This window comes from Pantherophis guttatus, chromosome 3 (assembly GCF_059756535.1).
Source record: "Pantherophis guttatus breed Tessera chromosome 3, ASM5975653v1, whole genome shotgun sequence".
NCBI classification, from domain to species: domain Eukaryota; kingdom Metazoa; phylum Chordata; class Lepidosauria; order Squamata; family Colubridae; genus Pantherophis; species Pantherophis guttatus.
The window spans coordinates 54,870,581-54,885,764 of record NC_142065.1 but is presented as its reverse complement, the minus strand read 5'-3'; the positions used below and the strand labels follow the sequence as shown (position 1 = coordinate 54,885,764).

The 15,184-nt window shown below is 38.1% G+C and overlaps 1 protein-coding gene across 1 annotated transcript; it reads right to left on the bottom strand.

Moving 5' to 3' along the window:
- Nucleotides 1–3,267: 3,267 nt before the first annotated feature.
- Nucleotides 3,268–13,972, bottom strand: LOC117664335 (embryonic pepsinogen-like). The gene is made up of 9 exons (XM_034415264.2): nucleotides 13,917–13,972; nucleotides 13,118–13,289; nucleotides 12,543–12,660; nucleotides 9,871–9,989; nucleotides 8,469–8,668; nucleotides 7,135–7,248; nucleotides 6,599–6,734; nucleotides 5,689–5,787; nucleotides 3,268–3,405 (listed from the first exon to the last, which is right to left on the bottom strand). The coding sequence occupies exons 1-9, from the start codon at nucleotides 13,970–13,972 to the stop codon at nucleotides 3,268–3,270; spliced, it is 1,152 nt and encodes a 383-aa protein (XP_034271155.2).
- Between the last annotated feature and the right edge of the window lie 1,212 nt (nucleotides 13,973–15,184).

Genomic DNA, 15,184 nt, shown 5'->3' with positions numbered 1-15,184 from the left:
TAATCCGTTTAAAATACTTTATTTATAAAAACTAAGGTATTTTAAATGCATTAATTAGTTGAACTTAGCTAATAATTTTACTAGCTGATGCTTTCTTTCTTTATTGTTTTATTTCCCCTTTGTTTTTGTAGAAAAATAAAGAAGTATAAAATTTACAACCTCATACTTTGATGGTTCTTGAGTTTGAGTTTCCTGTATATGGGTTTGAGTTTCCTGTATGTTTCCTATATTTTTCAAAAATATGTCAGCTGGTGATGTTGCTAAACCTGGGGCCGTAGATCTGGATCTATTTTTTTCTGAGTTCTAAATTTCCACTGATGTCCATAAAAGTGTCCTCCTTCCTCTGTCCTTCCCCCCATGCCCACCCCAATTAATTTCTATGCAGATTAAGTTCATGGGATCTGAAGGTAAAAAAAGAACTTTATCCTTTCACTTGGTGCAATCTCTCCTGTGAATATCAGTATCTATTCTCCTTGCTCAGAAGTCAGACATTCCTGCAATGAATGTCAAAAGATGATCCCCACTTGCCCCCCCAAAATCAGAGCTAAAGCTATTCCCCAGCTTTTGGCAATGCAAGATGTATGGAAAACAGCCTCCATCAGTAGCATTAATTGACAGCCTTAAATTTTCTGAACGTTAAGCAAACTGAGACCATCTCTATAGGCCCAGATTGCCTGTATACATGCTTTTCACTTCTTTCATGTGAGCTAAGTTTATTTGGTTCAAAGAGATTTGGGTAGGAAATGAATTGGTTTTGTCTTCAATGAAATGCAATTTTTCAAGGGATTTATAGACATGCCCTGCTTTCTAAGGTATGAAGATACCCCACTTATTATTTGCTAAGAACATTCCTGACATTGGAGTGTTTGTCTTGTTATTAGCCTGCTGATAAGGCAGGCTAAGATGGGTTTTAACACAAAAAAGTGTTTTCAATCTTTTGTGGATTTTTCATGAGTCCTTCTGCACAGAGGAGAAGAAATCAGAGGTCTGCTAAGAGCTGCTTAAGACTTTGTGCTCCATTACCATTTTTGTTGTGGCTGTCAGGGAGATGGATACCTTATCTTATTACTGTTATTTTTAAAAGTTCTCTCCATGAGACTAATTAGTTGCCAATTATTTTTTCAACTTCTTGCTCAGGGTTGAAGGGCTGCAATGTAGGATGGTGAACATCCCAGATCACCAAAATGTTATTTTCATTGGGGAAAAAAAAGACTTCCCAAGGAGCTCCCTTAGCAAAGCCAAAGCCAGCTGGAGCAGTGTTTTAACACAATATTCAATGTCAGTGTCAAGCTGCCCTCACTTAATCTCCAAATAAAAATGATCCTTGGCTCCATTTGTTGAGAAAGGTATAGTTTTATTAAAGATCAAGTGGATTGCCTAGCCAGAACTGAGATTTGTGCACCAAAATCCCAAATGTTATACTTTTCCCTTCCCCCTCCTTGATTGGTTTTCATTTCCCACCCCAATTAAAGTATCCAATTATAATCTTGCAAGCTGTTTTCCTAATGGTCAGTTCAGGCGTGCTCTGGTATGCCTCCTCCTCCGTCCTCTAGCTAGGCAACTTTGAAGCAGTTCCTCGAGAAGGCATGTTTCACTTTCCCAAGTATTCCCCCCCTCTGCCCCGCCCCCTTTTCCATAGGTGGGACTGATGCCAGATTATAGATGGAAGACCAGCAGCTGCTGATGTTTTGAAGGAATAATTGGGTGAGCAGAGCGAAGACAGACAACGGGACTGCTGAGACAGGCAGTTTAACATGAAAATGAAGACAAGAAGAAGCAGTGAAGGCTTAGGGGCAGTTTACCCCATGCTTTCCAATACGGCCATTTGAAAAACACAGGCTATTTTGCCATATCAGCCTTCAAATCATTCAGCAGATGGAGGGACAACTGTTCTCCTGACAAACAAACAGACAATAAGTAAAAGTTGACTGTGAACTACCCCAAACAAACCAACTCCAGATAATATCCTAGCTGAGTGCAAAGAAAGGCATCAGACCATCTTTGAAGTTCCCCAACCCTAGTTAGTCATACTTTCTGGAGAATGATTGGTAATTCATTTCCCCACACATAAATAACCCTGATGGGACAGGGAGAGACATCAGAGATTTTGCTGATTGTTACCCTGAAGCTACCACAAGTTACAATGTGGGGCGGCAGCAGCACTAATTGGATTGCTAAAGGTAGGCTGTGGGGCCAGTGCTTTTTAGACCGACATACTTTCCTCTCCACTCAAGGCACATTTCTCTAGATATGAGGAAGAACCATAAATATGCATTTATAAATAAAAATAAGCATAAGCACATTTCTTACTTCCTGATCTATGTGATCCTGAATCCTATTTTTTTTTAAAAATATATGGCAAGGCCACACATATAGGAACTTAGTAAAGAAATGTTTTATGTCAAAGACCAATCTCTTCTATCTAACCAGGAACACCTTCCTTTCAAAGAGTTAGTTGGCAGGTAGTTATGACTAATATAAAAGTATAATCTCTACCTGGAGATTGTTTTCTGTCAGTCTAGGAATCTAATATGTTTTATCACAGCTCGTGCAAGTCGACATGAATATGTGCAAAGAACACAGCTTTGGAACAAGATATTATTTATGTATTTATTTTTTGCATGCAAGAGTAATCAGAAATACCTGAATAGTGCTATCATTTGCGAATTATCAGCTATTGTGTTTAAAAATACAGGACTAGAGTTAATTCAATACATTGCTGAGAAGTTAAACTACAGCTGGATGTGTTGATTCATTTCATTTCATTTCATTCATTTCATTTCATTTATTGGATTTGTATACCGCCCTACTCCCAAAGGACTGAGGGCGGTGAACAGCCACAGAATAAAACACATAAATGCAAATTTTAAAAACAGAATAAAACCGAATTAAACAATTTGGCCGAGACAAATTTAAAACTCAATAATGTTAAAAACAAATTAAAATTTACATTTTAAAGGGGAAAGATTTAGGCCAGGCTGGCTTGATGGAATAAAAAAGTCTTGAGAGCGCAACGGAAGGTGCGCAGATCCGCGATCCTCCGTATCTCCGGGGGGAGCTCATTCCAGATAGTAGGTGCCCCCACAGAAAAGGCTCTTCCCCTGGGGGCTGCCAGTCGACATTGTTTGGCTGACGGCACCCGGAGGAACCCCTCTCTATGAGAGCATACCAGCCAGTGGGAGGCTATTGGTGGTAGCAGGCGGTCCCGTAAATAAACAGATTAAACAGATACAGTATTCACTGTTGTAAAAAGCAGATTTTTTTTTCTTAGATTGCCTTTGCCAGCCCAACTCGATTGTTGCCTCTGTCAAAAATGCTGTAGTATTCTCTTATGAACACATCTCCTAGAATCCAGTTACTCCCACCAGTTGCTTGGAAACCAGCGGTGCAATAGCCTGGTAAAATCTAGAGAGAAGGAAGAAGACAACAACAACAAAAATTAAAAAACAGCCATAAGACTGAATCTGTGCAGGGGTTATTCAATGAATTAATTTTAGTCAAATTGTACCAGTAAACCTACAAACACACACACACAAAAGCAAGTGAAAATATATAAAGGTACATATAAACAAAATAAAATAAACGCTAGTGTATGGTCTACAGAGAGATTGTTAGTTAAGATGATATCCAAAGGAATAAAAATCCAATTCTTCAAGTAAGAAAGCTCTTTAAAAGCTGTATGGAGATTCCAGATTTGTGAAATGCTTTGTGTGCTGCTTCATTGCGAAAAGAATTGAACTGTAACATTATCCTCTCTTTGAACTGTGCCAGCAGATATACAGTGAGACAGGATAGTATTGAAACCCTTTCTGCTAGTTCGGGGGGGGGGGGGGGAATGCCAGTGAATTTATGTGGACATTGTAATAGTGTTGTTTTGTATTGCTGTACTTTTAATCCAGGAAGACATCAATAACATAGAAGTTATTTGTTTTTATTGAGAGTTATTAATATCAAGAGTATAAATTTTCAGGAGATAACACTGTTGAGAGATCAGTTAAAAACTTTACAGACTCATCCGAACAAATGGATATGCTTGGTTAGTGTAAATTTTGGCTTGATTCTTTGTGGTTTAGGATGTTGTGCAAATCATCTTATTCCATTTATTTATAGTTTAAATACAATATTATGTGAATTCAAACATTGACTAATTCAATAAGCACATATATAGAAACTATAAGGAGATTCAGGCTTGGAAGTGGACTGTGGTTTCCACATATACATTGAGCCCTGAAATAATATAATGGAGGAGATTCCTTAACAGCCTATTTTTTCACAGGGTGATTGACTTGGTTCTGTGTTATTATTTTGGTGTACTAACTACTCACTGATTAGTATCCCCCAGACATAGATAATATAGGTAGGGTTACTTAGATGTTTTGGGACAATGCCTAGGATTCCCAGACAGCAGAGCTATAATTAGGGCCCATACTATTCTAGAATTGTTGGAATTATAATTCATCATATTTGAAGAGTTGAATTGGATAAGATAGTATATTATCAGCAGGCATCAATATCTGGTAAGTCTAGTGCAGAGATGCCAGGAATAGTATGAGATGACCAGGCTGAACCTGAGGAGGGGTCAAACATGTCATAAGTCACAAGCCCCTTGAAATCCGCAAGAGATCTAAGCGCAGCCCACAAATGCCTCTTAATTTTTGCTCATTTCCCTTGACCATTGCTAACCCAGATTTTGTAGACAGCTTAAGCTTGCAATAAATCTTTATACTCAGATTTATTTGAATCTGAATCTCCTGATTTCCCTGGCACTTGACAGGTATGCTAGGAAGGATCTCCCAAGCACATCAAATTTGGGCCTTTGTTTTACTGCTATGCTTATGCTTTTCATTTTATTGTGGGAACATAACTATGGTGTGCTGGGGTAGTTGGACATAGTGGTATCTGGAATAAAGGAGTAATAAAACTTACCAGACTATAGCTTTACGTCTCATGTATTTTCCACATAAAATACTGTACATCATGTTCTATCTAGAGATTAATGCTGCTCAGCCTTGGCAACTTGAAGATATGTGGACTTCAACTCTCACAGTTCCCCAGCCACCAAGTTGCTAAAGTTGAGAAGCTCTGATCTAGATTATAGCTGCTCTTTTTCCTTTCGTGTAACCTTTTGACTTCAAATAACTAAAAGTAGAATGGCGAGCAGACTTTTTTTTTCTCACTGCCATTGCAAAAACACATATTGTGGTCTTAAAAAGAAAATGCAGAAAGTGAGATTTTGCAATTTTCTATGCAAAGAGGAAACTAAGGGGAAAACAGCATTATTTTCTTCCACATTTTGCCTTTCCTGGAACAGCTAAAAAAACACTTGCGACACCTGATATCATACTGAAAATTTTGGATCAAAAAATATTGATGGTGATAAACATGTAACCTGCAGGACAAAATTACTAAAAGTCAAAAACCGTATTCAAGAATCAAATCTATGTTAATCTAATAGTATCTGAGAGCAGGTATGATTGCGCTTCCACAGAGCACCTTTATCCTTGAATTTGAGATGTACTTCAAAAGAGCATCTCCAGACCCAAACTGCATTACTAAGAATATTTCTTACAAAAGATTGCCTCCATCTTTCCATTTTCATCCCTTGCCTTGGGCAGAGTTATGCACTTCTAATCTGCATAGAAATAGTTGTAACCAAGCACTGAGTATAAATCCAAATCTATTATGTACCTGATTAGTATAAGCTGCTGGGCTCAGTGGATAGTGGATTCCATTGATCACAAAAACAATATCAGGCAGTTGACCGGGTTTGCTGCAGTTGATTACACGCTACACAAAACAAGGAAGAGTGTTCTTGAATTATTCTGATCACAACAAACAGTATTTTTTTTTAAATCACAAAATGCAACATTTTTGTTCCACATATGAAATTTCAAGAAAGTAAAATTGCTGTCTTACATGGTAATTCACTATTATGTTTATTAAGTGTTATGTCCCAAAGGTGTTTTTTCAAAAAGCAACTGGGCTCCCCCCCCCCTTTGAAGACGTTACGCTTCTCATCCAAGAAGCTTCTTCAGCTCAGAACTGAAAAAGCTTCTTGGATGAGAAATTAAATGTCTTTGGGGTGGGGGGAGTCCCATTACCTTTTGAAAAAACACCTTTGGGCAATCATGACCTGGATGACTGAGAAACTCCATAAACATTAAGTTTTATGCTTGAGGTGAACATCAATTTGCAAATCAAGATAGTTTCAGTTACTCTGATTATATGATAAATGCAGGAAGTGTTTTCTTAATCAATCTCTAGGGAGATTTAATATTCTTTACTATTTAAGGATTTTTACAGCCATAACCCATGATCATCTCATACACTTTATAAGTAAAACAAAACCTTAACAAGACTATCAAATTTACATTTGAATTTTAATGAAATGTACAGGCAGAAATCTGCTGAAGTGGAAATCCACAATGCAAACTGAGCAGTAATACAAATCAGATGTCTACCAATCTATGTATTTCCATACCTAACCCCTTACAGCCTGGTACTGTATGGCCATCAGTGTGATAAGGATGAGTAGAAGAATCTTTCAAGTGTAATGAATGACAAATACAATGGCAGAGAATAAGGGGTTTAATCTTACCTGCCCCTGTTTAGCTCCAATGGCTTGTAGGATGCTAGATATGCCGGATGGTGGACCAGCCAGGAGGGAGGTACCTGTATCAACAATTGCTTGACAGCCACTATTGCAGGCAACCGTATTACCATTCACTAAAACACTAAGAAACAGAAATCATGTGATGGTGATACTAGAAATAAAAAAGGCTACCACTTGTTAAAATATAATTAATGTGTCCCTTAAGAAGTTATTGTGAGGGTGACTAATATGGTTCTATACTATATAATTAGTCAAGGCAAAACCAGGATATGTGTTTGAAACTGCAGAAAGAAATTATAATAAATGTAGCTGGGAATTCTTTAGAGCAGGAACCTCTGCTCTTCCAGTATGTAACATGCCATATGTAATCAAAATTTTCTTTCCAGAATTTTTTTTCTTTCCAGAGCTTGACTTATTTTCCTTTTTTTTCACTTGTAATGTCCAATAATAGTAAAGAGCTCAATCTATATAGTATATTGTTTATAATCTAAATAATAGTACTTATGGCAAATCCTGCTTACCTGTCCATTGAAATCTGCCAGTATGTTTGTTGACTCACAGGGATCCAGTTAATAGAACCAGTATAATGAGAATGATCTATTCCACCAAAAGTGATCTTGCTCCCAGTTGCTTTTCTGAAACATGAATATGAAGTTGTCAAGCCATTTGATGCATATTAAATTTTCAGCTAAAATTGTGACTTTTCAAAAACTTGCTTTACTGTTACAAAGTGCCAGAAGATGTTCATATCATGATTACAAAGAACATTAAATAATAACTGATATTCTCCCATGTCCCAGAATTTTAAAAGAAGATTCCTCATCCACACATGCAACAAAAGAAACCAAAAGGATCTGCTTGCTCTTTCCCACTTTTTCCATCCATTCAAGACTTTTCTTCACTTTGTGCATATTTGGGGGGAAAATGCCACCAAGCAAAGGACCAGGTAGAAGTGCTCAAGGATCACCCCATTAATGAAACAATCTGTTCATAAGCTCTATGGAGTTCCAGCTTTTCAAAGAATTGCAAAAGAAAACATCAATTTCAACACAACCATAGCTGACCCAGAAATCCATTGGCTCAGCTCTCTACTACTGCTGACATAGTGGAATCAGAGATATCCCATGCTACTTTAAACCTAATGCAGAATCATTAAGAGAACTTGCCATGAGAAGTTCCAAAGGTGCTTTTTCAAACAATAATTGGATTTTCTTGGTTTTTTTCCTTGAAAAAGTTTCACTTCTCATTCAAAAAGCTTCTGAACTAAAGAAACTTTTTGGATGAGAAACAATAGCATAGCACTTAAAGTTATATACTGCTTCACAGTGCTTTATAGCCCTCTCTAGGCAGTTTACAGAGTCAACATATTGTTTCCAATAAACTGAGTCCTATTTTACTGACATCGGATGAAAGGCTGAGTCAAGGCGGTCAGAATTGAACTGCTGGCAATCGGCAGTTTGCAGAATTAGCCTGCAATATTGCATTCTAACCACTGCACCCCAGGCCTCTAAGAATTAAAACAAGGGAAAAAAACCAAGAAAATCCAGTTGCCTTTTAGAAAAGCACCTTTGGGACAACCATGACCAGGATGATAGAGAATCTCCATAGACATTTTGCTGTGAGAAGTTTGGCCTTTACACAAATGCAAGCTCATGCAAGCTCAAATGCTAGAACAACAGCTGTCTTAATCTTTGCTGTTGAATTGTTATAGAGTTATAATCCATGGCCATCTCATACACTTTAAGAATACAACCCAACTCTGTGTTATTCAGGTGACATGATTGGGCTGCCAAAGAAATCTATTCCATTTTCCTTCCACCACTAACAACAACTGGTAGATCAAAATATTATTTACCGGCTGAGATAAACAGAAAACAAGTGTTGTTGCACTAAACCTTCTTTCATCAAATTATCAAAGACAGGAGTTGCTTGATCAACCGAAATTGAGGGGTAGGCTAAGCCTAGGATGCCATCAAACTTTGCATAGGTAAAAATGCTTCCTGGCTCTTCAGTGCTCAAACCAAAAGGTTGATTGGTATCAGAGTAGCTGGACACCTAGAAGAGAAACAAAGTTTTCCTTTATCTATTAACCTGGTGAACCCCAGAGCAGACTTTTAATACTATGAGTGACGGCCACCCCCATAAGCCTAGGCTCATATTCTTCAGCACACAATTAAATTAATAAATATCACGGCTTCAAGACAATAACTGAGTCAGCCACGGCCTTTTACTAATTAATTAAAATTACTGAAGAGACTGAGTTTGCCCAAAACCAGTAACAATTCTATTTTGTTTTGCTCTCAGGCTCCAAGGTGAATGTATAGCTGCTGGCATCATGCACAGACCTTAGTGTGAGCTCCTTTCTGTATGTCATTTCTGTCATTTTTTCCCCCTCCTTCGCAGAAATGAGCATAATACATTCCTTGTTACTGGGATGTTGATGGGATGGGTGGGTATCAATAAGGCCAAGTCGGTGCCCACAACCATGAATTTGAAACCCCACCTGTTTTTTTGAAAAACATCCCATCCCCTTAAAAAGGGCAGGAGCTTTGATGGTTGTGATGTCACCTGATTTTATTTTTTTAAATAACTACCCACAACTTGCCTCGCTATCTCTAATATGTTCAGGTACCATAGCCTAACATGGGAGGTTGAATTCTAAAGCCATGCAGACTCTAGTATACAATTTTAAAAAATAATAAAAAAGAGAACCAATAAGAAGCATAAACTATGCACATCTAGAGCAAACAATCCCTTGGACAAATGTTCTCCCATACCAGTGATGGCGAACCTTTTACTTACCGAGTGCTGAAGAGGAATACGCTTTGAGCTCTGCGCATGCTCGTGTGCCACCTGCGGTAACACGTGGCTCCTCCCCATGTGCTGCACGCATAACCACACCATCTGTGCATGCGCACAGCTTTTGCGTATGTGCACTAGTGCACGCTGCGTGCACAATCTCACACGTATGCGCAAACACATGAGCAGGAGAGCTCCAAAGACCAGCTGGGTCCCCTGAATTGCACGCATGTGCACCAGAGGCGTATATGCACAGTTTCAGGTGAGTTTGATGATGGCTTGCATGCCCAGAAAAATGGCTCTGCATGCCACTTCCAGCACGCCTGCCATAGGTTCGCCAACACGGCCCTATATGGTTAAACATCCACCTCTGAACTATACCATTGTTGGAAATAGACTTTATTAACCATTTACTATCTGCTCATCTTTTAGGTAGCTACAGAAATGCATGGTTTTACCTTCACTGTGTCGTATCCTAACAAGCCCTTCATGTTTCCTGTGCCATACCAAATGGCCATAGTCTTTCTTGCGCTCTTGAAAGTAGAAGAAAGGCTTGGGTTAAATCGTTGATGTTTTGCTAAATATAAAAAAAAAACAAAAAACACCAGTCATTAATTAATATTAAACCAGCTTTTAATCAATGGTGGGTATCAAGCTCAGTACAATATACATTTCTTCCTGAGGAAAAATATTGCAATGCTTTACAGTGCAGAGCATTTGAACTATATTATTATTATTATTAGCTGATTAAAAGGAAATGCTTTCCTTTTATTAGCCAATTAAAAGGAAAAGCCACATAAATAGTTAATAAAACTAGTGGATAGAATTATTTACTAGAGGAATATCACTTAATATAAAAAGAATATTATTTCTGGAAAATATGATATGTTACTATTTGCGTCAGTCTTCAAAGACGGAAATTGATTTTAACACGACCATTTTGAAACCTTTTGCTGAAAATTACCCTGTGCTTTTACAAACTAAAATTTATCTGTGCAGTCATATAAATGTCTTCCCAAAATCAAATCCCATAATATTCAGTGGAATATATTCCTTAGAACAAGAGTGTCAAGCTCAAGGCCCAGGGGCTGGATCTGGCCCGCGGGGCTGCCCTGGAAACAGCGAAGGACTGGCCCGCAGTGCTTCTGCCAGTGAAAACGGTCTCCTGAGCTCCATTTTGGTTGCTATGGCCTCCTGCAACCCTCTCCCAGTGAAAGAGAGTTGCAGGAGGTCGTGGCAACCAAAGACGGAGCTCGGGAGCCTGTTTTCGCTGGCAGAGCACTCAGGCCACCACAGACGCCGCCAACACGAGTGACATGAAGCTGGCCACACTCACCCTGGCCACACCCACCCCGGCCCCCTGAGGTCAAACATAACCCTGATGTGGCCCTCAATGACATTGAGTTTGATACGCCTGCCTTAGAAGATTGCATTTGGTTACCCAAATGCTATACATGCTTATTGTTAGAAGCCAAATCCCCTTGCGCTCAGTGGGCCTTATTCCTAAAATCCCACTGCCAAACTCTCCTGATTCTTATTTAACGTTCATGAGATGCTGTTCTCTATCATTCTAAATCTTTTTGAATCTTGGATGTATACATGGATATGGAACATTTATAGGGTTTGAACTGCCCAGCTGATCAGTATCTGCCCTTTATGGGCAGTAGCCTTGAACAGGCAAAGTAACCAGCTCTTAGGTGTTGACCAGAAATCAACTGCTTTGGAGAGTCCTTGGTGCTTTCTTAGCTTGGTTGTTTTCTTGCAAACATTTTATTTGGTGCTAGCACTAAAGAAGTTACACAGCCAGGTAACAGAATGTCTGCAAGAAAACAACCAAGTTCCGAGAGCACCAAGAAGTCCACAGTCCAGCTGGTCCAGAACACAGCAGCGCGGGTAGTGATGGGAGCAGCATGGCGCTCCCACGTAACACCGCTCCTGCGCAAGCTGCACTGGCTCCCGGTGGTCTTCCGGGTGCGCTTCAAGGTGTTGGTTATCACCTTTAAAGCGCTCCATGGCATAGGGCCTAGCTATCTTCGAGACCGCCTGCTGCTACCGACGACCTCCCAGCGACCCGTGCGCTCCCACAGAGAGGGCCTCCTCAGGGTACCATCAGCCAAACAATGTAGGCTGGTGACCCCCAGGGGGAGAGCCTTCTCTGTGGGGGCACCTACCCTCTGGAATCAGTTGCCCCCAGAGATAAGGAGAATCCAAGACCTCAGTGCCTTCCGCCGTGCCCTTAAAACCCACTTTTTCCAGCAAGCCGGGCTGGCTTAGGAAGAAATTTTTTAAATTTTTAAATGTTTAATTGGTTTGTGGTTTTTTTTAAATTTTGGGCCAAATTTATATAGATTTTAATTGTTTTTAATATTTGTATTTCATGTTTTTAATTCTGGCTGTGCACCGCCCTGAGTCCTCAGGGAGAAGGGCGGTATATAAATTGAAAATAAATAAATAAATAAATAAATAAATAAATAAATAAATAAATAAATAAATAAAGTTGAACCCTGAGCTATATGTATTCTATTGGTATCAACTGCCAATTTACCATGCCCACTTCTTGCCTTGCCCTGTACCCTTCCACTGATCTTTAAAAACATAAAATGAAATAAAGTAAGCATATTTCTATGCCTGAGCTCATCACAATAGCATGCTAACAGACCTTGTTTTGTTCCTTTAATTTATTGTTTGGTCTACTTTTCAAGCCCACACAGTGCTAAACAGCAGTGAAAGAAGAGGAGTGAAGCAGACAAAATGTCCTCTCCACAGAAACGCAGGCCATCCTGTATCAAGTGCTTTTCCCTCTGTGCTGCAAAATGAGTTTTCCTCATTTTTAAGAAAGCCAGTGCTAGCTGTGTATTCTGCTACAATGGCATGCCTTCAGGACCGCTGGGTGAAATTTCAGGGAGCAGGGTCTCTCATGCCATTATCAGATCTGCATCCCTGTTTAGAGAAGTTCTTCATTAAGTAGAGCAATGGCTTCGGGCAATTTTTTTTTCATCTTGCAGGATTTTCTAGCTACGATGCAGTGAAACTGCATCTTTTATAGCTATCACTGCTATCCAGTATATGTAATACAATTTAGTACATTTATGAATCCATTTGATCAAGTCTGATGAAGACAGTTACTTACTACATGCTTGACTATTGCAGAAAATAGATGGTACCCAGAGATTTGATGATCCAGTGTCGAACACAACAGTGAATTCCTGCGGTGGTGTTCCAATATAGATTGTTCCATAGTACTGGGACTGTTAATTTGTAAATAATAAATATATGTTGGAAGACCTAAGTACAGTAGATCTTTTTGACAATGTTTTAATATTGAGGCATGAAATAAACACCATAAACCTAAGTGTTACAAAATAAAGCAATAGAAAAAGCATCTATAGAAGGAAATAATAAAACAAAGTAGAAACCAAATGAATTAACAAAAGGGTGTGCCACCCTGTTAGCTACATAAATAAGAGTAATCGAGCTAGCATTATTTCACTAGCATTTTGACATTTATATTGGTAAAATAATTTACAAATTATTCAAATATCACAGGAAATAAATAACATACATTTGGGAAAAGGTTTTCCCATGTTAAAACATACTATCTGGACACAGGGCTCCAAGCTAGAGAGCATCAAGGACTACACAGTTCAACCCTGAGCTACCTATATTCTCTCCTATTGGCAAAGCAAAAGAAAACCAGCAACTTACATCTAAGTAGTTCATGAGTGGTTCATCAGCCAGCTGACCAGGATTGAAAACATCTGGAGAATGTGTGGTGTACTTAGTACTAATGTCATAATGATGTTTCTGTAGAAGACTTTCCAGCAAATGTTTCTTCCTAAGAATATCTCTAAGTTTCTCTCCTTTCCAGAGGGGAACCCTAGCATACAAGAACAAAATGAATAGATGCTATGTTGTCGTTCCTCTCCTATACATGTGTTCCTTTTAATGGAAAAAAAAAATTTATACTGTTTCACATTGTCATCCACCCTATATCTAAATTAAGTAAAAACATTTATGGATTTCAGTCAAATATCATGGGCTTTCAACTTGACTCCTTCAGCAGCAAAAATATTAATACAGCCCAAACTCATGAACATAATAAACCATACATCCAAAAGAGTTGCACAAATGTAAGAGATGATACGACTGCCTAAAGAAAATGCTACAAGTTAATTTATTCCATCCTTAAACTTTAAAAGCATTAGTTGAAATTTTTAACTAGTTTCTAGATATTTAATATCTAGAATATTTAAAATATTTAAGATAACGTTTACATATTAGTAAAACCAAAAGAGTATAATAATGCCTTTAATATTGGCTCAATCTGCTTTCTCTTTGCATTGTATTGTATTAAAATAACAATGTAATTTTAAATCTGAATATACCATCCATAGTTTATCTCCCCTGTATTGCCAGAATAGAAAGTTCATGAATAAATCAAGTAAACAAGCAAACAATTGCAGCTGTCAGTGATGAAAATATTAGTAATAAAATGAGGACTGACTCAACAAAACATTCAGAAAAAGCCACAAGAGCGAAGAGAATTGCTAGGCACTTCATGCTGCTCCTTCCACCAAAGATCTCCAGTTGTGCTGGTGCCTGCTCTACATCTTGTTGCTATTTTATAGCTACTGAAGTAGTACTCACCTTCTTCTGAATAACAAGTTATCTTAATTCAACAAAAAAACTCTAATCTCTGGTGACCAATTCACTTTGCTCTCTGTAAATACATTGAAAACTTATCAGGATCTCCAATATGTATCATTTGCTGTAGTTACTACATTGCCAATCAGTTTCAGAGTAGTTCATGACTTGATTATATGTATAGGACTAAGCAGCTGCCAATCACAATATACCAAACTATTCGTTTCAAATAACATTACGGAAATCCTCAACAAATTGGAGATGCTGTACTGGTAGAGATGTTTAGGATTGGGGTACCATTCTGTGTCTTAGATGCTTTACCCTTGTCACCATCTTTTTTGAATCATTTTTGTTGTCTTTATTGCAACATTACTTTCCTTGACTAAACATGATGCACATAAAACCATATTAAAAGCGTAGATAAAACCCAGGATGGTACCCAAAAGCAGAAAATAACAATTGGACTCAATTTGTAATCTGATGGATTGGAATTTGATTTGTTGCTGCCAGACATGAAGAAGAAAATCTAGTCTGACTATTATAGCCTTGGCAGAAAAAATTGAAAAGGAAACAAGTACAAGAAATTCAGAAATAATGGAAATGATGTGTGATGGACTGGATTCTCTTGGCAAGATGGGCTGCTGTGTTTTCAGAAAGACCTTTGAACAATGGATGCTGCAGAAATATTTACATCAGAGACTGCAGTAATAGTCCTTGTGAATGAAATGCAATTGCTGGGAAGATCCTTAGTTAATGGCATTATTAGTAAGAGTAATCTAAGGAATGGTTTATTGTTGGATCAGAGATAATTGGGGTGATTTGTGACAGATAAGAAACCATTGTAGACTTTCTAAGAGTTAATTACAATAATAGATTGTTGCAGAGAGCTCTGAAGTTTAACTTCCTTGTTGATTAACTATTTTTCTACATTAATATAAAATAGGTGTATCACAGGTGAATTGGTTACTAATAGATGTAGATCTTAAGACCTCTTTGTAAGGGGAGAAAGCTATTATTTCTGTAACATATTTGTTAGTGCTCAGTTGGGGGAAGATAATATGAATTTCTGTTTTTTGTCTTTTAATTCACATGTTTAAAAAGTTTTTGTCTAGTTTTGTCTTACTTTTG

Bases quoted from the DNA above. Each gene is read 5' to 3' on its own strand.
- LOC117664335 (XM_034415264.2), bottom strand. From the start codon at position 13,972: ATGAAGTGCCTAGCAATTCTCTTCGCTCTTGTGGCTTTTTCTGAATGT. The intron at 7,249-8,468 runs GTAAATAATATT...TTCATGTTTCAG, and splicing joins TTTTCTGTTTATCTCAGCCG to AAAAGCAACTGGGAGCAAGA. The intron at 3,406-5,688 runs GTACATAATAGA...CCTTCTCTCTAG, and splicing joins CAGCAGCTTATACTAATCAG to ATTTTACCAGGCTATTGCAC.